Here is a 23,987-nt window from a genome sequence, read left to right as displayed (position 1 = left end):
ACTGGGGCTCGATCCAGTTGGAGGCCCAGGTCGCTTCTGGACCAGCACGGATTGGCGGCGCAGAGGGAGTGCTTGGCTGGCTACATCGGATGAGCGCCCCGGGATCGGCCCAGTGGATTGCGCTGCGGCCCTGACGAGGAGAGCTGGGGTGCCTTGTTGGTGAGCTGGCCTGGAGGAGCGCGATTTTTGGCCTGACTGTGGACCCATTGGAGTGTGGATGTGTCCGCCTTGCTGTGTGGAGCTTCTGTGGGGCAGTCAGACCTTCTGAACCTGGGATGCCCTCTGTGCTGCGGCTGCATGGTCACCTGCTGTGAATCTTCGGGGACTAGACGACCGGACTGCTCTGTTTAGGAGTGTAGCCCCGGACCGTGCACTATCGCCACCTTCTGAGTCAGGTACAGTGGTGCTGCATTCTATCGCCTTTAAGTGGATGGTGAGATGGGGAGGCATCAGCAAACCGCTACCTCGCAAGGGAATACTATGGAGCAATATACTATGCCTGCCCAGTTGCCACAGCACCAGACTCGTATGGAGGTTCGGGAAACGCCAGCCCCAGCAGAGGAACCTTCTCACGCTGAACTACTGGTTGCAATACAGGGCTCCCGTTTGGTCCCCGAGGGGAAGATTGAAGCTGTGGCTGTGGAGGAGAACCTTCTCCGGGTAGACCTTCGCAAGGTCTCTGATAAGGTCAAAGTGGCGGAGAGGTCTATTGTGGACTTACAGACGGAGGTAAGCACTCTGCGCAAGCAGATGGCACAGGTCACTTCCACGGTTGGGATGCTGGATGTGAGGCTGGAGGACTCGGAGGGCAGATCCCGCAGGAACAACGTGCGCCTCCTTAGGTTTCCGGAACGTGCGGAGGGCTTTGTGGCGCAATGGATTACTGATGTGCTGAAACCTGAGGGATTGTCTAGGGTGTTTGTGGTGGTGCGAGCACACAGGGCTTTGGTTGCCCCTCCCCGGCCTGGAGTGCCTCCGAGGGCCGTCATCGCGTGCCCCTTGAACTATCGAGATAGGGACTGTATCCTACGGACTGCTCGAGAAACTGACAGCGCTGTGCTTGAAAATTGCAAAATCTCCATTTATCCAGACTACGCAAAGTCCAGACCTCCAGAAAGGGGTTTTTGGAGGTGAAGGCTAAACTACGCGCCATGAACATCAGATATAAGTTGTTATACCCGGCACGTCTGAAAGTGCTTTCCGGGGGGAGGGGGGGGGGGTGTGGGCAGGGGGGGTCAAGTCACACTTTTTCGAACATCCTGAGGAGGTTTGGAGCTGGTTGGAGGTATCGGACAAGGCTGGCACGGGATGCTCTCTGCGGTCTACCAAGAGGGCTGCTAGTCCTTCTGGTGTGGATGATATGGACTGGAGGAGGCACAGGGTGAGCCAGACGCAGATCTCTACACAAAGGGGTGACAACTCCAATGGCAGAGTTGAAATTCAACAGGATGGTACCATGGCTGTTGTGGTTCCTGAGATGTCTGTTGAGAGCACTGAGCCATCGGATGCACGAGTGGCACTGATTTCTGCTGACACTTGATATTGTTCGCTCCTGGTTGGTGCGGCCTAATTTGGGAGTGCTGGAGGGTTTGGGTTTGTGTCTGAGGGGCGCGCTCTGTATGGTCTGGGGTTCCAGGCACTGTGATGGGCATGGACACCAGGGGGCTCTATATGGAGCTGATCAATAAGATGAGGGGGGATGTTCTTTTCCTAGCTTATAACTGATAAGGGTCCTCGGCACAGTGACCTCTGTTTACAGGATGGGGGGTGGTTACTTCCACTGCTGTGGTAGGAATGGCTGTTGTCCTGGCAGCATACATATATATGGATCTACAGTATGTTTTGATGTATCTGTTTTACTGTTTATCCAGGGTGGGTTTAGGGGGTTGGGGTTGATTAGTTGTTCATGTTTGCATATGTTTGTTGGTTACATCAGCAGTGCATGTTTGTGTGTGGGATATGATGTACGGACTTGCATTGCTTTTTCTACTCTGGAGGGAGGAGGGGGGTGGAGAGGCAAGGAGGATGGAGTATTTGCACTGCTCACATGGGAAGACAGATTAACACACTGACACGGAATGTCAGGGGGTTGAAAAACTATACTGTGCATTACGGGCTGCACTCTTTTCTAAGACGACATAAGATTCATATAGCCTGTCTCCAGGAGATGCACATGGCTTAGGAGGAGTCGCAAAAAACGGCTAAGTGGTGGGGGCAGGTGTTCTCCTCATCCTTCTCCTCTTACGCAAGGGGTGTGATGGTTTAGATTGCGCTGGGTGTCCCATTTACATATATCTATAGCAAAGCGGATGTGGAGGGGAGATATATACTTGTACAGGACACACTGGATGGACTACCACTTACTATTCTCAACACTTATGCACCTAATATAGATGACCAAGCTTTTTATGATAATATCCCTGAAGTGCTGGGAGAGGGTGTTGGTGACCCTCTAATATGGGCAGGAGATTACAATTGCATATTGGATGGTGAAAGGGATCGCTATCCGACTAAAATTGGCACCAAGCCTTTGATGGTGAGGTCTCTCACAGAGGTTATGCATAATTTAGGGCTTTGGAATGGATGGAGGGAACTGCATCCATTGAGCAGGTAGCATACTTGTCACTCTAAGAGACATAACACATATAGGGCCTGATTCTAACTTTGGAGGACGGTGTTAAACCGTCCCAAAAGTGGCGGATATACCACCTACCGTATTACGAGTTCCATAGGATATAATGGACTCGTAATACGGTAGGTGGTATATCCGCCACTTTTGGGACGGTTTAACACCGTCCTCCAAAGTTAGAATCAGGCCCATAGTCGTCTGGACCGATTCCTACTGGGTGGATTAACTCGTTCACAGGTGAGGGACATCAGACATCTAGGGAGGTTTTTATCTGATCATGCACCGGTGTTGCTGCAAATGCAGTGGGGATCTGATACGGAGGTGATATGCGGTTGGCGCATGCCCACAAATTTCCTGACGGATGCGTGCTGTCCTGAGAAAATGGCGGTGGCTCTTAGATACTATATGGATCTCAACGGGGGGTGACAGACTCCCGGAGAGTGGAATGGGAAGCCCTGAAGGCCGTATTGAGAGGGGTTTGTACTGGCACTGCCTGTGGTGTATGCAAGCTAATGGAACAGGAGCTGTCTGGATGTGAGGGGGAGCTGGAGGCAATGCAACACCGAGTGGCATTAACAAGGGAGGTAGAACAAGAGCAGCTTAGATTGTATAAGAAGGTTAGTAGCTGCTGGGAGACATTGGATAAGGTCACACTTAGATCGTATAGGCAGCGCATTCATAGGGAGGGAGATAAGTCTGGTAAATTGCTACAGAGGATCCTCAAGCGGGAAGTTGAATCTCCTCCCATTTTACATATCAGGAATGCTGGCGGTGCGCAGATCAGTAATCGGAGAGATATTTTTCATGTTTTAGTGGAGCACTTGTGCAGCGTGTCCAGCGCTGGCATACCGGTCTCGGACTCTGATTTAGAAGGGTTTTTGCAGCGGTTGTGCCTACTGCGGCTAGAGTCGGAACACATGGAGAGTCTAGATGCCAAAATAACTGTGGAGGAAGTGACGGCAGCAGTGGAGGCACTATCGAAAGCTAAATTACTGGGCGGGATGGATTCCCGATTGAGCTGTACCAAAGATTTTCTTCTCAGCTTCCCCCCCGTCCGTTGGTGCATACTGCTCAGGAGGTGTAGAGAGTGAGTTTGTGCGATTTTAAAACAAACAGAGCATATGAATGAGACCAGGTGGAGGGTTTTGGGCCTCAGTGTCTCAGGTCTGATGCTAAATGGGGGTCATCTTCGGCTTCCTGGACTTCTGCAGTTGCTGCGTACGGATATCGCAGCCCCGCCCCTCTGACCTCAGGGTTCTGTGCTCAGATGTAGAGTGGCTGTAGGTTGGAGTTCAGGTGGGAGTGGGCTAAACACGCACCTTATGAGGCCATACTGAACCATGCGGTGTTGATGTGCACAAGGTAACATCATTAAATGGCTCACGGTAAGTAGATACCTCTGCTCATGCCTCGGCAAATAAGGATGATCCAATCTAGGCTGTGGTCTGTTGGGTATTTACTTGGAGACCTTCTCTCTAACTTACAGCACCATACTCACTCCAAGTGTGGAGGTCCAGCATTACTGAACTGAGGATGAGGCCCAGCACAGCCTTGTTATAGACTCTATGCATGCAGATGTGCAGCAAACTTCGCCTAGGAGCCGGTGCAGGTCTTACCACAAGCAGGATAAAGAACAGGGAGAAGAAGTCATTACGGAAACTACTATTTTCAATGGCAGAATGCTAATGATTATAAGGATTGCATTCCTCCTTAACAAGTCATACTGTAAGAGAAACTACCAGCTGCCATGGTGGGATGCTAATCATTATGTCATCATTGCTCCATAGGCTCTCCTTTCTTTCTTACCTCAATTATCATAAAACCAGTAAAACATAATTATCTAAACTTTATGGAACTACAAAACTCTATTTGAATATTTTGATGGTAGAAGTTAAAACTGTGTTAAAAAGACTTGCAATTATTTAGTGGTCTGCCCAAACTAAAAAAAAGTGTGTCCTGTGCTAGTCCAGGAAAATGACAAAGTGAATTTGAGAATTTAAAATGTTGATTTCACAAAATGATTTCCAGTGCTCACCTATATGGCAAGAGAGAACAGCGAATTGTCATGCCTGCCAAGACAGAGGGTCAAGGAGCTTTCCGATCTATCATGATAATAGCCTATCATTTTTAAGCGAACAATGGTTGGGGAAGGGGATGGAGAGAACTGAGGAGGAAACTGGGAGGCAGGCAATAATCAGGAACGAAATGTTGTGATTTCTGTCATGCAGGGCTTTCTGCATAAGCAGATGATGGGTGCTTTCTGTCTATGGGAACCGTGTTAGCAGCTGATTCGTCACTGCAATAAAGGTTTTGTTGAAAATGTTGCTGTCAGATACAGAAAATTCAAAAGATGGAAATTACAATTACAACGATAACCAGCTCTCCTAACCATATGAGGATCAAGATGCTATTTACCCATCTTAGAAAGCAGTATTTTTAATCTGTAAATGAAACAAATTCTACAGTTTTGGGTTCTCATACCTTCACTAGAGCTGCAATCTTCTTGTAAATATAACATAAAATTGATGTTTCTTTCTTAGATTTGAGTACATGCAACTCAAAGAATCTAAAACAGATACTGCTTTTGAACCAGTCTGAAAATGGGATTCTCTTTTTGGAACAACAGAATACAATACAGAGGACGAGAGGCTGCTTTGATGGATAACTATGACATATTGCTGAGAGCTAAATATAGATCTGCCATAGCTTTACCTGATCTCTCCGTTGCACACACCAGTATGGACTACACCATTTACCTTCTACTCCTCCAAGATCACACGGACATCAGTGGAAACGCAGCAATAGAGATTACTAGTTTATCTTTTTCTGAAGGGTTGCATGTATCAATTTAAGCTATGAATATTCACCTTGAAGTCCCAATACCTCATATGTTGTGCGTCTCAAAGCCCTACCTTCAAAATGTTTACCTTTAGCCAATGTTATCAACGATACAAGACATTCTGACAAACTGTGACATTCAAATCATGTTCTACCTGGGTAGGGTACAGGAGAACCAACCTGATATACCATACCATGCTTCATTCATGTTCCTGAATGAATGTGGTAAATTTGCCTGTTCCTCAAGGGATCAGAAGAAGCAAATTACTAGCCAACATTGTTATTCAGGTTGGTATCTTTCACAAATGTACATGCCTGCATTATCCTCAATTGTCAAGTTGAGAAACTCTTTAGTTTAAAACAGCAACTAGCATTGTTAAAGTGGTCACAGGACAAATAATGTTTATTTAGAAGGTTGCTTACATCAATGAAGCACACATACACTTTAACAAATCAGTTGAATGCACCACTACTATGACTACCTCTATCAGCCACCATAGAGCAGACGTTTGTAGCACATTAGCTACAGTGAATAAGAAGAAAGCTTCTATCCTGGGATGAGGAGAAAGTTGTGTGTGCATCTATAAACAAATACCAACACTGAAGAACAAGTAAGTAGCTTATATACAGTGTTATATCTTTCACAGTATTCCATGCAGAAACAGCAGGAAGCAGACTAAGCTTTTTGGAACAGGTTGGGTAAAACTGCTTATTCCACTAAGGAATCCACTGATCTGTCTACATCTAGGCAGTAGTGTTTAATGATCATATGCTTGTTCTTCCATGTAGCAGCAGTGCGCATGTCACTGAGGAACACATCCTACAGAAGGCTGACACACAGTAGAAGACTCTGGTGGATAATGCTGTGACACTTCCCTCCAGACATCAGTAAGCTTCTTAAGGTAAAAGGGGAGGTATAAAGATAGCTTTTGAGGTAGGTATTTTGTTGTGAGAGGTCAGCCTGCAGCAGAATGTCCAAAACCCACAAAAATCTGATCCAAGCGCCTAAAGTATTTAGTATTCTCCAGATAAAACCTGATGCACCTCTGTAAGTATAGCAAATAGCAGGACATTTTGGCATTTATGGAAGAATTTAGAAAGGAGGAGCAGAGAACTGCTGGCTTATTAAGTCTGGAGGCACTTTCACTATGCACTTTGCATTTCTAGATGTATTACTTTTTCTGAACTCACCTACTTCCTGAAAGCATTCAAAGTGAGAAACAACACTCTTTTCCAAGAAAGGAACTTTAAGTCTGCTTTGGTTCAACTGGAGGAGCTGTTAGTTCCAGGCAATAGGTGAACGTCTTGTTGGTCAATAGATAAGGAACAGGCTTTTCATTGTTTGCTTGATCACTTACTGTCAAAAGAGTGGCTGTTCTTTCAAAGAACATCTGTATCTAGGGAGCACCAACAGCTCTAGCAGGTATAGCAGGTGCACTACAGTGAGGTTAGATAGAGTATCCACCAAAAAGATTGTTATTGAAGGTAAGTAACTTGTTTTTCTGATTAATATTTCTAACCACAGATTCTTCACCTTATGAATAGGTAACAAAACAGTACCTCCAAAGCTGGTGGGTCTATGGAATGGCTCACAATAAAAAGATGGGCAGGACCGAGCTGGCAAAATGTCTACCTTATTTATCGAGGCAGTAGTGCTTAGTGAACATGTGCACTGATGCCCACATAACTGTCTGACAGCTATCCAGGATAGTATGAGTGAACACAGTGGTAGCAGCCTTGACCCCGACAGAATAAGCCCATAGACATTCCAAAGGCTACTTCTTAGCCAGTGCGTACCAGATATTAATATAGAGGACTATCCATCAATACGTGGTTTGTTTCTGCATCACCTTGCCCTTCCCCCCCCCCCCATGGACTACACAAAGAGCTTACTATCCACCCTTTGGTCTCTGGTATGATCGAGGTAAAAACTGAGCGCTCTCTTGGCGTACAAATGATACTCTCTCTATATCTCTTTTGAGGGCTCAGAAAGAAGGTCAGAAGGTGATGCCTTAACCAATATGAAAATGCATACCCACCTTTGGTAGGAATGCAGCTCTTTTCTCTAACACGACTTTGCCCAGAAAAAATGTGGTATGGGGAGGCCGTACTGAAGGGGTCTGAAGTTCACTCACAGATCTTATTGCCAACAAAGAGAAAAAAATTAAGATTAGTAGGCACAATACAAAACTGCCGGCATCGACAATTCCTATTACCTACTGGATATGGCGAGCCCATTTTTAGGTCGAGCTTAGGCAGTGCATGTACTGTCTCTCGAGACATGCTGTATACACTGCCTGAGGTTACAGCCCACCTCTTGATTTGCTTTTGTCGGTGTCCTTTAAAAAAACGTTGCTTCTGAGTGACTAATGGTTCCTGCTTGCACTGGAAAAAAAAGGTGACAGTGACATTATAGTTAGACTCACATTTTATAAGTTCAAATCAAATGTGCCCTAAGGTAACTATAACTCCCGCTGCCCGAAAGCAGATGTTGTTGGTTTTAGCTGAGTGGGAGGGAGCTGGTTGGGGGGGGGGTGTTTGTGTTGTGTTGGTGTTAGTGTGTGCCCCCCTGCACCATATTTCTGTAAAGCCCCGGGGAGGTGGCGGTTCCTGGGGCTCTGTGGAGAAGGGGGACGCAAACACCTCACACTTACTAAGATAATAGCCCCAGGGAGGTCGTGTTTCCTAGGGCTGTTGGGGTGTGTCCCAGCACCCCTCATATAATTAGCGATAATGACCTCAAGACTTCAGAATAAAGAAGCACAGGAGTCTGTGCTTTTATTATAATTATTTTTCTTTTACATTTTTGCTGTGTCTGTTGCGGATCACAGTGACTTTTGTTTTAATGCTTTTTAGCTTTTGGGAGGGGGGGCTTTCTCTGGAACTCCAGCACCAGAGCTAAGGGGTCAGGGTGTCCCTAAACGTAATGCAACTGTTGACTTGAACATGAACGGTTGTTCAGGAACATGTAAAAAGTCTGAAAGAGCTGACAGTTACCTTCAAATGGCCCTAGAGCAAGACTTTGCTGGGACAAAAGGAAAGGAAAAACCATCACATCTGCCACTGCACCAAGCAAAAAACCTGCGAAAGAGCCCTGCATGCACAGACTTTGTGGGAGGGCACCAGGCCTTTCAGGATGACATCAACAACCTTGAGAGGGAGATCAATTGTTGCCGACCATCCGGACATTTAAAGATCAAGCTTGATGATGTTAAGTGCCATGACTATTCAGCCAGCTCCAAGGATGCATGGCCTTTTGGCGCAGAAGAAACTCACCTCACTCCGCTTTTTGCAGTACCACATGGCGGTGGTGTTGTAACGGTGGGCAGGAAGGCTGTGATTACCAAGCAAATCACACACAGCTGAAGCAAACTGATGTGGAGGTAGGTCGCCACCGGAGAGCAGAGTCCTCTGATCTCCACCTCTCCCAGATGGCCAGCCCAACCCAGTAGTATGTTAATTACCACCGTCAACTCTGGGTGGGGTAGGGAGAGGGGTGGTCCAATTGCAGTTAAACAGGCACAGATCTTTTGCAGTCTCCTCTGTAATATGGATGGAATCTGACATGTTCCCTTGGTGCTGAGCTAACTAAGACTTTGGATCCCACTGCAGAGCCTGCATATGTATCTAGTATGGTTGTCAAGCAGGATACTGGAGGCTAGCAGGCTAAAAGGCCACAAAGCCATCCTCACTAAGACCCAAAAGAGGTTGAAACATTGGGATCATAGCTCGTAGGACCTGGACTCATTGGTCTGGAGAAAACACCTGAAAGTGCACTCTATCCAGCATGGCTCAGATGAAAGGGAGCCTCTGAAAAGAAGTCGGTGTGACTTTGTTCAGATTATCAGTCAGCCTACCAATGCGAGAGGTTTGCAGTCATCTGAAGGTGGTCCATGACAAATTGTGGTAAGCCTGCTTTCAACAGCCAGCTGTAGAGGTAGGGGGAAGATAGGTACTTAGACCTCCAAAGATGGGAGCAACGACCTCTATCACTTTTTGTCAGCACCCAAGCGGTTCTGGTGAGGCAGAAGGGGAGCACAGCAGACTCAAAGTGCACACAGCCCACCTTGAACCGTAGGTGATGTCTGTGGGAATGTGAAAATTAACATTCTGCAGGTCCAGTGCTACCAACCAGACTCTGGAATGCATGGCATAGAAACCATGGGCCAGGGTGAGCATTTTGAATTTGTGCTCACACAGGAAGGTGCTCAGTCCTCAGCCCTGTTTTCGGCATTGGAAAGTAGCAGGAATGGCATCTAGTCCCTATTTCAGAGACTGGCAACCTCTCTATGTCTGCTTTGGCCAAAAGAGCCTGCGCTGCTTGGCATACAATGCACATGTGGTCATGTAAGAAGTGATCCAATGTAGATGGCAAGTGCAGTGAGTAGAAAAAAAGGAATAGTACAAGGTACTCCACTGGATAATCTGCAGGATTGTAGGAAGCTGGCTCTCTATATTGTGACCTAAAAATAAGTACACCGTGCAGAGAGTCCAGTGGATCCCCAATTGGTTTGCAGAGGCAAAAGTAGATAGGACTAATGCTCTTTTTTATGGTAGTGTGGGTGAGAAGTTAGGCTTATCAGAGGGTAGTGCTAAGCCTTTGTTCTATTCAAAGAGGCAATAAATGACACACACTCAAAGAATAAATCCGATACCAGTTGAGAAAATTAAAATATATATATTTTGAACCTAAGAACTTCATTTTAAGTTAAGTTTTTAAGCAGAAATACTTTTCACTTGCAAAAATCGACAGTGCAGTTTCAGAGTTCTTATATGTTAGCCTATGGAAGGAAAACACTCAGAAAACAGACACTTTATGATGGCACACTGGACCAATCTTGTAGGCTTAAAATTAAGGTGATTACTCGGCAAGGGTCAGGGCCACACCAACAGGTCGCTCTGGACAGCACTGAGGCGGTCGTGTGCAGAGGTGTAGTACGGCCTCGGGTGCCCAATGTATTTCAATGGATATTTGTCTCCGTGGATTCTGTCTGCAGCCTCTGGCTGGGGGCCCATTCAAAGACAACCAACAGGTAGGTCGCAAACATGGGGTACTAAGGAACGTTTGTGCACCTTCGGTCCTCTTCACTAGGGCCCAGAGGCGACGGATACAGGGATGCCCTTTGGCATCTGGTTTCTTTGTCTGGGAGCACTCGCGGTTGGGGTGTCCGGTGGTCTGAGAATGCAGGCATAGTCATGGAAGTCCAGTGTACTCGAGGTCAGGAGAGTTGGGGGACATCGTTGACACCAGGGGTCCACTTAAACTCAGGCCAGTGGCGACAGGTGAAGTGCTTAAGGCATCTAGTTTCTCTCACCACAAAGGCTGCTGGAGAGGGGCCCTGCGTGCAGAGGCTGCAGGTGATTTCAGGGAGTCCATGAGGGGTGAACCTACGAGGAAGTCAGAATCTGGACAGCTGACAGAACTTTGTTTGCACTGGTGATCTGCTTCACTTTGGGTCAATGGGTGCAGTGGTGACTTCAGGTGCCGGGTCTTTATGGTTCTGGGTCTGCAGTCCTTTCTTTGGAGTTATTTGGGGAGAGCAGGTCCACTGCTCACAGGAGTCTTGGGTCTAGGGACAAGGGGGCTGGTCATCTTCGCCATCGTGGGAGACCTGGATCGCATTACAAAGACGACTAGGCCTTTAAGGCTTCCCGCACTGGAATGTCCAACCTGCCTGTTGAAGGTGCTACCATCGTCACCCATAGCAAGCTTTTGTCTTTGGACCCCAAGAGCGCTGGGTCTCACCTTGGGGGGTGGGGGGGAGGGGGGGCAGAAACGTGGCTAAGGTGACTGAATTGGAAAGGACCAGTCAGTCAACATACTAGTAGTTGGTAGGTTTTCAGGGTGCACCTCGAAGGTGCCCTCTGGGTGCATGTATTGGTAAATCCAGCACTGGGATCAGTTTGGGTTCGCCAATAGGAGATGTTTGATACCAAATATCCCTATCTTCAGTGAGGCCATCATGTAGCTGGGGAACTCGTAGTAACTAGTGCCCAGCAAATGTATCTAAAATGGCTTCCCTGGCCACTTGCTATGTCTGAGAATCGACAGACATAGCAGGGGCATATCTGCTTGTTCAGATATGCCCTCACATGTAATTCAATGCACCCTGTCTTAGAGCTGTAAGGCCTAGTAGAGGGGTGGCTTACATATATTGCATGCAGTGTTAGGGGGTATGGCGCACAGGCTGAGTGCTATGTCATGTTTTCACTTTGGCCTGCAGCTAGACACACAAATTACAATGGCAGCCTGTTATATACATGATGAGGGGGGCCCCTTAGGGTGGCAAGATTCCTGCTGCAGACCTTAAGGACCCTCTTTAGTACCCCAGGCCCTAGGTACCAGGGGTACCATTTACTAGGGACTTACAGAGTATGCTAAAGGTTTTGCCAATTGGGGAGACAACTGTGCAGTTTTGGGGAAAGAGATCTGGCACTGGGGACCTGGTTAGCAGGAACACAGTGCACTTTCAGTCAAAATTACATCAGATACTAGGCAAAAAGTGGGGGTCTAACCATGCCAAAAAAGGTGTTTTCCTCCAAGCACCTTCAGATGTAATCATTTGACATCCATGCAGGTAACGGTGCACTAAATGGGCTTGACAGTTGAGGGGCAGAAAATTGAGATAAGCACTGAACCTAGCTGGCTGGATCGTTGTCTGTTGTGCCCAGTCAGACCTCGAAAGGGCTGGGAGGCCTGTTGTGTGAGAATGGAGCCTGAAATTTGCAAAACATCCAGGGCAAAGTTGTTGGAGTGAGTGCCTTATTGTAGCTGAAAGTCCCAGAGTATGTGACGTGGCTCAGCTCTTCTTAAAGATCTTATGGGTCAAATCTGCATTCTCACCAAACAGGCAGAAACTACCAGAACAGTCCATGAAATAATTACAACTAGTACAAAACTGTGCAGCAGGATTGGTCTCAAGTCTGAAATGAACGGAACACCAGCATTAAAAAACATGTTCTGGCCGCCAATGGAGCAAAGCTTAAGGATGCTCTACAAGACTCAAAACATATATATGACATCAAACATTAAGCAACGATATCACACAAACAACATAGAAATAACAGTCCCTTGCAACTAGGCCAGTTTCAGATGCTATGGGCCTTACTAAAGTTTGGTGGACAGGATGTTCCACCACAAAGATGGGAGATGTCTCGCTCGCTGTAGTACAAGTATGGCTCTTGCAATACTGCGGATGGGATATCTGACACAGTTTGACCAAGTATCTAATCTGCCACGCGCTAAATAAGTCTGCAAATTTTGAAGCAACTAGACCATGAAGCAAGGACCAAGGTCTGATCAGCTTTTAGGCAGCCACATGACCCCTGTTGGTTCTAGGGGTAAATGAAGAACACTATAATCTGTCACCCATTCTTGATACAATAAAGAGCCAGTCAACAAACCATTGAACCCTCAGGCACAGAGGTTGTACAGAAAACAACTCACCCTTGCTGTCTCCAAAATGGAGGGTATACCATTTGCATGGACAGCAGTGTGGTAAGTTAGTGCCTGGAACGCCCCTAAGAATGCTGAAAAAGAACAAGCTGAATTTGTTGTATTATTCCCTTAATGGCCTTTCTCTTGTTTGTATGTAAACGAGGGGGGAAAACTCACAAAAGTAAGTTTCTGCTGAACCTTTTTTTGACAAATGGGTCCCATCACGATCCATGATTCTCTGTCCTTCCCATCATCCACTGATATATAATTCTATTGTGAAGCCAAGTACATAAACAAAAAAGAATTGGACAACATATAAAAGGCATTTTTTGAATTTCTGATGACAAGAGCTGGTGCAGACTAAAACTTTGCAACAAAAACATTTTTCCTAAAAGTACACCTTTCTGTCTTCTACTGTTTTTGCTCCAATAGGAAACCTCAGAACTCTAAATATAAAACAAAGCCAAATATGGACATAAATTAGTGTAGATTTAATATCTTTAAATAGTCTTTACAATCACAGGAATAGAAAAAATATTCCCTTTTACTAAGCATTCAAGGAGCAATAATTGACAGATTTCTCAAAGGCAAAGGTAGTAGAATCCCAAGAGGTCTCTTTGCCAGTCTAGATCAGGAGGCTTGAATTTTCACCTTGGCTTTTATCGCTTCTAGATCACCCAACAAAAAGTTGGGAATCCTTTATTAGGTCTCAAGCTCTCCTACTGATGTTTTCTTCATCCCTTGCTCTGAAAACAAAAGGTTTCAGGCATACCTTCTAGCTATCTACCTTCGTAAATGATCCTTGTAGTGGATAGTTCTGGTGGATACTCTATTTAACCACACATTTCTCACCTTGTGAATACTAGGCTGTCTGCGCCCGAGACGCAGAGCCCATCAGCAGATTTGCATTACCAGGGTGCAGATCTCTTGACTGCGACCTTTTTAGATGGAAAAAAGTCCAGTTCACAGAAAGGGAGGTGCAAGGGTCGGTGAGAAATCTGCAGTTATACAGAGTAGCCAAAAGAAAGTGTATTACCAAAGATAAGTTATTCTGATGGACACTTGAAACTGTAAATTCTCGCCTTGGTGACAGATAACATAGCAGTACCTCCCAAAAGTGGTGGGTCCATGTGCTGGCTCAGACTGAAAAGTGCTGAATGACTAAGCGGGCAAACTGCCTCTCTTGACAGACAGGAGTATCGAGGCAGTAGTGTTTTGTGAACGTGTGTACCAGCATCCACATGGCCGCCTGACAAATGTCTACAACAGATACTCTGCAGGACAATGCACTGTCAGAAATTTTGACCCTCGTGGAATTAGACTTCAAGCCTCGTGTGGACTGCTTTTTAATCAGTGAGTAGCAGATCTTTATGCAAAGAATGACCTTTCTTTACTTTGAAAAACCCTATAAAAACACTCTCTGCTCTTTGGTGCAATTGATATAAAAGATTAGTGCCATCTTAGGGTACAACAATAGAGTCTGTTTTCCTCCCTAGTGGTATGAGGTGGAGCAAAAATGCCAGAAAGGTGATAGCTTGCCTGACTTAAACAGGAGTGACCCCTTTTGGTAGTAAGGAAGCTTTGGTTTTAACCACCAAGGTATGAGGAGAAAATGTTGTATAAGATGGTCTGACAAAGTGCGACAGCTCGCTCACATAGCTACCTGATGTTATGGCAATGAGAAAGACCTCTTCACCATCAGAAGCCTCACACAACAGCTGTGCAGCTCAAAAGGGATGCACACCAAAAAAGTGAAGACTAAGTTCAAGTCCCACGGACACATCACAAAGGGTTTTGGCAGAAAGGAGAGTTGCAAACTTTTCAAAAATCTCATCACGATAGTGGATTGAAATAAAGAGGGGTTATCTAGCAACGGCAAAAAGAGCTGACATGCAGCCCATAATATTGCCCAAAGCAAGTCCTTGCTGGGCCCGGGACAAAAACTTTGATTGTAATTGGTCAAATGTTGGGTGTTGCAGCAATCCACAAATTTGTCACAACGTGTGGTGTACATTTAGTTAGTTGGACGAATGACTCAGGATGACATCCATGACAACAGGAGGAAGGTCAAAGAGAATGTGTACTGTTGCTGCACAATCTCCAAGCACTTAGATAAAAAGAGTGCAAGCCCAGGTGCAATACCCTGACCTGCTGCTGCAAAAGAAGATCTTCCCTAAGCAACAGCTTGATTGGGGGACCAATGCTCATGCAAATTAGTTCTGGGAACCACACTCTCCTGGCCCAATCCGTTGCTAATGGAGTTACTTGGGCCTTGTTGTTCCTGATCTTCAGAACTTAGGGGGCAGAGGCAGTGGCAGGAAGGCATATGGGGATCCTGAGCTCTACTCTATACATTGTGTTTGATCGGCAGCGGCAAAAAAGATTGAACCAGGACTCTCTCCATTGATGGAAGAAGCTCTGTGTCATGTCCCGGTGCAATTGGCATTTGTGATCTATCAGGCGTTGGCAACTGAGTTTGTTCGCCCTCAGGTTTAGAGGTTCTGCCACGTAGTTTACCACCAGAGAAATTCCTTGGCGGTTCAGCCACTTTCAGAGGCACAGAGCCTCCGGACACTGTTCCCAAAACCACACCTCGCTCTACTTGTTGCAGTACCACATGGCAGTGGTGTTACCCATGAACACCTGCACCAGTCTTCCTCAGAGTGGGCAAGAAGGCCTTCAATGACAAATGAATCGCCCTCAACTGCAACAAACTAATGTCAAGTTGAGTCTCCATTGGAGACCAGAGGCCTTTAATCTCAGTGTCTCAGATGGCCCCCACAACCTAGTAGTGATGCATCCATGACCACTTTCAACTCTGGGTAAGATAGGGAGCGGGCTCCATCACTGACCTAACTGCAGTCCAATAGACCCACTGCAGACCTTTTGCAGTCTCCTCTGAAGTCTTGACACAATCTGACAGATTATCGCTGTGCCCACTGAGATTTGAGGTCCCAGTACAAAGGCCACACGTGCCACTTTGTGTGTCTGGTCAACCCCGGGAGCACTAGAATCATCTGCACGAGATCCAGGAGCGAGGAAGGAACATTAGGATCATAGCTTGAAAGTCCTGAATTCTCTGTACTCCATGATAAAGGCATGAAGCCAAGCCATACCAGAATAGCTCCAATAAATGAGAGAGTCTACAAAGCAGTAAGGTGAGGCTTTAGCTTGTTGATAGTGAATCCCGATGACATTAGGAGGTTTGCCATTGTCTGAAGGAGTTTGACTTCCTGGGGGAAGCTTGCCTTAAACTACCAGTCATTAAGGTAGGGGAATGCTAGTATCCCAAACCTCCAAATGTAGACACTGCTAAATGAAAATGCTCCTGGCTGACTGTGAACCTCAGGTAGGTCCTGTGGCCCTTCAGGATAGGGATATGGAAATAAGCGTCTTGCAGGACCAACGCCACCATCCAGTCTCTGGGTTCTAAGGCAGACAAGATTTTGGGCTAACATAAGCATCTTGAATTTGCCCTTCCGGAGGAAGAGGGTGAAGATCTAAAATAGGACAAAGGCATCCATCCTTTGGAATAAGGGAGTAGCAAGAGTAACACCTAGTTCCTACTGCCAAGGCCGGAACCCTCTCTATGAACCCTTTGTCCAAAAGAGCCTGCACTTCCCTCCTGCAAGATGAACAGGTGGTTCTTGTTAGAAATGTGGTCTCTAGTTGGCAGAGGTGTGCACCTTTGTCCAAACAGGGACCACAATCCTAGCCAGGGTAAGTCACACACAATTCTAATTATCCTGGGCCCACCCTCTGGTAGCTTGGCACTGAGCAGTCAGGCTTAACTTAGAAGGCAATGTGTAAAGTATTTGTGCAATAAGTTGTGCAATAACACAGGCCACAAAGAAAAATATAGGCTTTTTATCTAGTTAAATTAAGGTCAAAACGATAAAGCTTCAATAAGCACATGTTGAAATATCATTTTGCAATGTTAAGAAGAGTCTTAAATCTTAAAAATCAACAGTTGTTTCTTGTGTGCACAAAGTACAAGGTTTGTGTCAAAATTACAGGTACGGAGACCACAGAGGAGGAGATGCGTGGAAAAATAGGGTGTGCGTTGGATTTTCCGACGCAGCACAGACTATGCGTTGTTTCTTTCCACGCTGCAAAGGGCTTTGTGTCTATTTCCACGCGCAGTCTGGGGTCCTCACTGCGTTGCAGGGTTCTTTTGAATGCCCAGGGAATGCGTGGAAATCCTGGGCACGCGGGATGAAGTCACAGGCGTTGTATCTTTCCAGTAGGTGATGTGTCCATTCTTCACTCAGGAAGTCGGGCTGCGTCATTCTGGCTCAGCTGTGCATCGATCCAGTAGGGCTGTGCACTGAATTTCCGGTCGCAATGCAGGCGCTGTGTCTATGTTCACTAAGGAAGTCGAGCTGCTTTGTTCCGGTTCGGCTGTGCCCAATTTTCTCGTCGCAAGGCAGGCTGTGCATCGATTTTTGGCACAAAAGGAATTTCCTTGAAGAGATGAAGTCCTTTTGGCCCTTAGACTTCAGGAAACAGAGGGTAAGGTCAATCCAAGCCCTTGGAGAGCACTTCTCAGCAAAGTCAGAGGCCAGCAAGACAGCAGGGCAACAGCAAGGCAGCAGACCTTCACAGCAAAGCAGTCCAGGTGTGTTGTTTCTGGACAGGTTTCAGGTTCAGAAGTGTCTGATTTGGTGGGGTCAGAGACCCAGTTCATATACCCAAAAATGCCTTTGAAGTGGGGGAGACTTCAAAGAGTGGTTTTGAAGTGCACAAGCTCCCCTTTCGATATAGGTCTGTGTGCCAGGGTCCCAGTAGGGGGTTTGGCAGTCCATTGTGTGAGGGCAGGCCACTAGCCTTTGAAATGTAAGTGGCAGGCCCTCCACCCTTCATGACACATTCAGTATGCAGATGAGTGCAGGTGTGACAGAGTATCATGTGTTTGTGGTTGCCAGGGTGAAATGCACAAGGAAGCTGTCAACCAGCCCAGCCCAGACACTGACTGGAGACAGGCTGTAAGGTACAGATGGATTTTAAGTGCAGGGAAATGTCCACTTTCTAAAAGTGGCATTTCTAACATAGTAATATAAAATCAAACCTCACCAATAAGCAGGATGTTCTATTACCATTCTGAGCATACTAAACATGACCTGTTTACCCCTTTCTAATCAGAATCTATCACTCAAACAGTACATGACGGCAGCCCTAATGCTAGCCTATGAAAGAAGCATGCATATTAGGGAGTTTTCCACTACTAGGACATATAAAACACACAGGTATATGTTCTGCCTTTTATCTATATAGCACCCAGCCCTATGGGTTACCTAGGACCTACCTTAGGGGTGACCTACATGTAGAAAAGGGGGAGTTTAAGGCTTGGCAAGTACTTTTAAATGCCAAGTCGAAGTGGCAGTGAAACTGCACACACAGGCCTTGCAATGGAAGGCATGATACATGGTTAGGGGGCTACTTATGTGGGTGGCTCAATCAGTGCGGCAGGCCCACTAGTAGCATTTAGTTTACAGGACCTGGGCACATGTAATGCACTTTACTAGGGACTTACAAGTAACATTATTATGCCAATTGGCTATGAGCCAATGTTACCATGTTTAAGGAAGAGAGCACATGCACTTTAGCACTGGTTAGCAGTGGTAAAGTGCGCACAGTCCTAAAACCAGCTCAAACAGTGTCATAAGAGTGGAGGGAGGCAGGCAAAAAGTTGGGGGATGACGACCCTAAGGCTGTCAGGTCTAACAGTTCTCCAACAGCCGTACTGATGTTGTGGGGGAAGGTGTAGCTAAGTAGAAAGAAATGGAAGAGCATAGGCCCTATATACAATTTGGAGGAGTCATCCCCGAAATGATGGTCTTATCCCATTGGAAGAAATATCGAGTCTATCTTCTGACACGGTGCTGTATGCCCACAAGAACAGACAAAAGCAGTTTTATAGCTGCAGGTGCAAGAGGACTCAGCTGCTCGTTTATCCTGCTGTCTTGAGTGTGGTCTCGGAGAACCGCGACCTTGGACTTGAAAGTGCTGAACGGCCTATTAGGCTGATTAGGAGTCTGGCGTTGGTGAAATGGAAAACCACAACCTTACCCTGGAGACGGTGAAATTGCTGAAGGACCTCAATTAACACATTATTTCATAGTGAGGCACTAAGGGTCTGATTTAGATATTGGCAGAGGGGTTAGACCGCCACAAAGGTGATAGATAGATATACTGTCCACCAAAATCTAAATCCCATTATGTTCTATAGGATTTAGATTTCAGTGGATGGGCTATCCATCTCTGTTGTAACTCTCCAGCCAATATCCAAATGAGGCCCAAAGTCTAGAACTTCTGCCTCCCTATAAAAAACTGGGTAGGAGACTCTTTCCTCCCCACATCACCAGGGGAGGCACCAGATCAGTATCTGGAAAGGTATATAGACCACTGGCATGCTTAAGTTCCTCATACCAGTTTTTCTCAGCATACTGGGGAACATAATTGTCCCCTCCATCTTAATTGGCATTGTCCAAGTAAGCACCAAAAACACTGTGAAAAGTTCGGGCCCTACCGTGAGGTGAGGGCAAAATATCAAAATATAAAAATATTCCCCATTGACAGTGTGCCGATAGGAACCAGACATGATCTTCGTCAAGGAGGATTTTGGTCTGGTCAGATAGCAGGTTAGGCTGTATAGCCTCCTTCATGTCAGCATGGTTGTTTTTGCAAAGGGGACCGACACAGGAGATGGTGCAGGGACTGAAGATAGCATCTAAGTCTGTTCTGAACTTGAGGCAAGATCAAGGATCACAGACAGTGGACATGCTGGTGGAATCTTAACTGGAAGCCTTTGTGGATCCTTGAGGGAGCTGGTAAAATGCAAAAAATATGCAGCACAGTGTTTGTTAGGGACTCTACGTCATGCACCCTCGCTGATAGGCCCAGGAATTCAGGATGTGACAGAATTATAGTCTGAATCAGCTCGGATGGAGCTCAGGAAGGAGTCCAGCAGACATGCTCTGGAATCAGAGAGTGGAGGCAAGGGGCCAATTGCCGGTCTTACTTATGTTTCTTCTTTGATTTACCAGAAGACTACAACAACAACAATGATCTGTCACAACAAAGTCTTCAGGAGCAGGAAGGGGACTTTGATCAATCTTGTTGTGGAGCCTTCTTGTGTATGGTGACAAAAGTTAGCTCATGGTCCCAGACGGTCTACTGGTTCATCTCGGTGCAGTCGTTGATGACCCTGCTGTCATGCTATTATTCCAAACACCATGAGCATACTTAATGAGGGTCCATCACAGACATCTGTTTTTGACAGTTCCTACACAGCAAGGGTGTCATGAGCCCAACAGCTCGACCCCCCCCCCCCCCTCTCCTACCCCCCTCCTCTTTAGCAGCCCCAGCGGAGTTGAAGGTTTTATGGGCCTCTTCTGTCTGCAACTCAGCAGACAAAAAGCTCAAAGTTAACCAAAGAAAGAGAAGCTGACAGAAAAGGAAAAGGACAGAAGGTTAAAAGGAAGGATGGGTGAAAGGATGTATGGTTGGGAGAAATGATGGGCGAAAGGATAGATGGGTGAAATAATGTGGGTTGGGAGAATGGATGGGTGGGAGAATGCATGTAAGGTGAACGAATGGATGGGTGAAATGGTGGATGGGTGAAACAGTGGATAGATGGAAGGGTTGATGGGTGATAGGATGTGTGAGTGGGTGAACGGATGAGTGTAAGGGTGGATGGGTGAATTGGTGAAGGGATGCATGGGTGGATAAAAGGATGGGTGAGTGTGGATGGGTGAAAGAATGCATAGGTGGATGAAAGGATAGGTCAAAGTGTGGGAGGATCAAAGGATGTGTGGGTAGGTGAAAGGACTCTTGATTGGGAGAAAGGATGGATGGGTGAAAGAGTGGATGGATGAAAGGGTAGATGGGTGAAAGAATGTGCAATTGGGTGAACGGATGGGTAAAAGGGTGGATTGGTGAAGGGATGCATGGGTGACTAAGAGCATGGGTGAAAGGGGGAAGGATGCGTGAGTGTGGCCAGGTGAAAGGAGGCTTGGGTGGCTGAAAGAATAGGTGAACGGGTGGGTGGCTTAAAGGATGCAGGGGTGGGTGAAATGGTGGATAAAAGTATTTGTGAATGGGAAAAAGTATGGGTACAGCAATGCATGTGTGGGTGAAAGAATGGATAATATAAGGGTGGATGAGTGAAAGGATGCACGGGTCGGGTGAAAGGATGGATGAAATGGATGTGTGAAAGTATGAGTGAAAAGGTGGATGGGTGAATCGGTGAAAGGATGCAGGAGTTGGTGAACTGATGGGTGAAAGGGTGGACTGGTGAAGGGATGCATGGATGAGTGAAATTATGGGTGGAAGGGTGGATGAGTAAAAGTGTGCGTGAGTGAAAGGATGGGTGAGTGTGGATAGGTGAAAGTGTGTGAGTGGATTAAAGGATGTGTGGGCGGGTGGGTGAACGGGTGATAGGCTGTATGGGAGGTGAATGGAAGAAGGTATGCGTGGTGAAAGGATGGGTAAAAGGGTGGTTGAGTGAAAGAATGCATGGGAGGATGAAATGATGCGTAGGTAGGTTAAAGGCTGGATGGGTAGACGGGTGGGTGAAAGGATGGGTGGAATGTTGAAAGACAATGATGGATGAAAGAATTAATGGATGACAGAATGTAAAGGTGAAATGGTAGATATCAGTGGGTAGATGGAAGGGTGAAAGTTAATTTTTGTATTGAAGAAACAAGGGAGCTCTTCAAGGAAGGGTCGTGCTCACTTGCTTCGCTTTCTTTGTTCCATCAGAGTTTTGGTTCAAAGTGGAAATGTTCTAGCTACGCCCTTGCTACATGGATTAAACCCTGTTGTGTTAGGAGGTGACATTTTACCTTTCACACTAGTAAATCTTGATAAGATTATAGTCTTAAAAATTAAAGAGAACCTCTGGATTCCTGTCAGAAGACACAGAAAGAAAGGGTCTGACATTCACGCTTATATGGTGCTCCACTTGCCACTTCTAGAGCAGAATCACGTCATCACAGAGACACCTGATGCCACCTACCAGCACACAAAAGTACTGCATTAAATTTCCTGAACCAATCTCACTCCAAGGGAATATTTATACCACAAGGAATCTGGGGTTAGAACTTATCCATCAGCAATTATAACTTTATTGGCTAGACATGCAAGGATATTGTTGAAGGACTGGTGCACCTGCAAGGACAGCATGCCTCCCAGGAGCAGAGAAAGAAAACGAACAATGTGGATCCAGACACTAGGCAAAGGAGGCAAACCTGTTATAAATTAGAGATGATGATGACCCTACTGTCTGTTACTTGTTAACCTGCAGATGACTTCAGACTTTACTGGGTGGCTTTACAGTGTCCTCAGCACATTATTGTTTTGTAACTTTACTGCAGGTTGCAATTTAGCTCATCCAGCAACAAGGAGGGAAGTTTCCCAATCACGAATAATGGTGGCAGCCGTACAAAAGAATGACTGAAAAAAAGGAGTCTAAGTTGCAATGTCAATTAATATTAATGGTGAAGTAATAATGGAAATAAATTACCTCTTCATTTCGACTGGAAGCGTTAACTCTCACCATAGCTCCGGGACCTAATTTTTGACTTTCATGCAACCGTACACACACAAGGTCGGTAGCACTGTTTGAAGGTGCACAAACCAAAATTCGGCTGTCTGGTAATGCATAATGTATCTGCATGAGAAAACGCATAGAATCATGAAATCCATCGTTTAGAAAATAATGAAACACACAAATATATTAAGCGCTACACATCACCAAGGCCATACCACACAAAATATGTCAGACTTGTTTCATTTTATGCATGCTTTGAAAAAGCAAATAATAGTAACAGGGGAGGTCATATCCTCTATCCTACACAGCTCATGCCCTCACCATCATGACAATTACATGGGCAATTAAGCATGTTATGCAAATTGATTAAAAGCACTGATGGCATCACACCTCACCTAAGTAACAACCAACAAACGAAAAAGTTATAACGTACATATTCTATTAAGGATTCCCCTCAAAACTAACAGAGCAATTGCTTTTTCTGCAACTGACGACAAGTAGGCATCTACCAAGTTATAAGTGTTATAAATGAATGTCATACGCATGTCAAACAGCTTTGTAATTCCTTCTACTTTCTTGCATGTCGCAGCCACAAAGGTAATCAACACTCCACATAGATCACCTATATGATAATATGCATGCCAAAGTTGATGAGAGAGAAGAACCTTTCCTCGGATTACATGACTCCTAAGTAACAAACAGCATGACAACTGCAGGGACTGCATGCGCAATGAAGTCAATAATGGTATGAAGCAATGGTTCCCAACCTTTAGACTTCTATGGACCCTCACTTTATCATTACTGGAACTCGGGGTCCCCCACTGAATCATTATTGGAATCCGGGGACCCTCCACTGAGTCATTACTGAAAGATGGGGACGTAAGCTGTTAATATTATTTAATTTTCTAAGCAGGAGTGGACCCCCTGAGGAGGCTTCGCAGACCCCCAGGGGTCCCTGGACCACAGGTTAGGAACCACTGGTATGAAGCATTTATAATGAAATACATGATAATTTATAATGTACTTCGAAAAGGAATCGCATAATATGTATGGATTGGAAATGTAATAAAGTGCATGGCAACTGCATGATAACCACCTAATAACGACGATGCACGAATAACCTCAATTTCTAACACTTGCTGCCAAAACAGTAGAACACTACCTGTCCGGAAACACTTGTAAGGGGTGCTAAGTGTCACAATAAAATAGCCACACAATACCAACATCAGCCATGTATTTTGCTTAAGTGTCCTTCCACTGTTGGTCACATTTGTTGAGATGGCCATAACCGAAATGAACGAAAGCTTAAAGTAACAAACATGGCCAGACGTGAGTCAAAACGCGTCAAAGCTACAACCACCTTCGTGATATGGCGATCTTTACCGGCGGCGGTAAGACCCCCAGACTCAAAATGACAGCCTGAAGAAATGTAGATGAACTTGTATTTTTGAAAAACTGTTTTTATTCGCAGCTGTATTAAGCACAAACCATGCAAGTCCAATATCAGGGCACTTTACAATTACAACAGT

General features: G+C 45.8%; 1 protein-coding gene across 1 annotated transcript in view; it reads right to left on the bottom strand.

Annotated features, from left to right (window-relative positions):
• Nucleotides 1–23,987, bottom strand: part of MOV10L1 (Mov10 like RNA helicase 1) — a 933,047-nt gene that overhangs the window by 508,236 nt on the left and 400,824 nt on the right. Inside the window, exon 19 of the mRNA XM_069227566.1 lies at nucleotides 22,432–22,578. Within this exon, the coding sequence (XP_069083667.1) occupies nucleotides 22,432–22,578 (147 nt within the window). The remainder of the gene's footprint in view (nucleotides 1–22,431; nucleotides 22,579–23,987) is intronic.

This window comes from Pleurodeles waltl, chromosome 4_1 (genome assembly GCF_031143425.1).
Source record: "Pleurodeles waltl isolate 20211129_DDA chromosome 4_1, aPleWal1.hap1.20221129, whole genome shotgun sequence".
In the NCBI taxonomy this organism is placed as follows: Eukaryota; Metazoa; Chordata; class Amphibia; order Caudata; family Salamandridae; genus Pleurodeles; species Pleurodeles waltl.
Note: the sequence above shows the minus strand (reverse complement) of the source record. Positions and strands in the feature narration are given on the sequence as shown.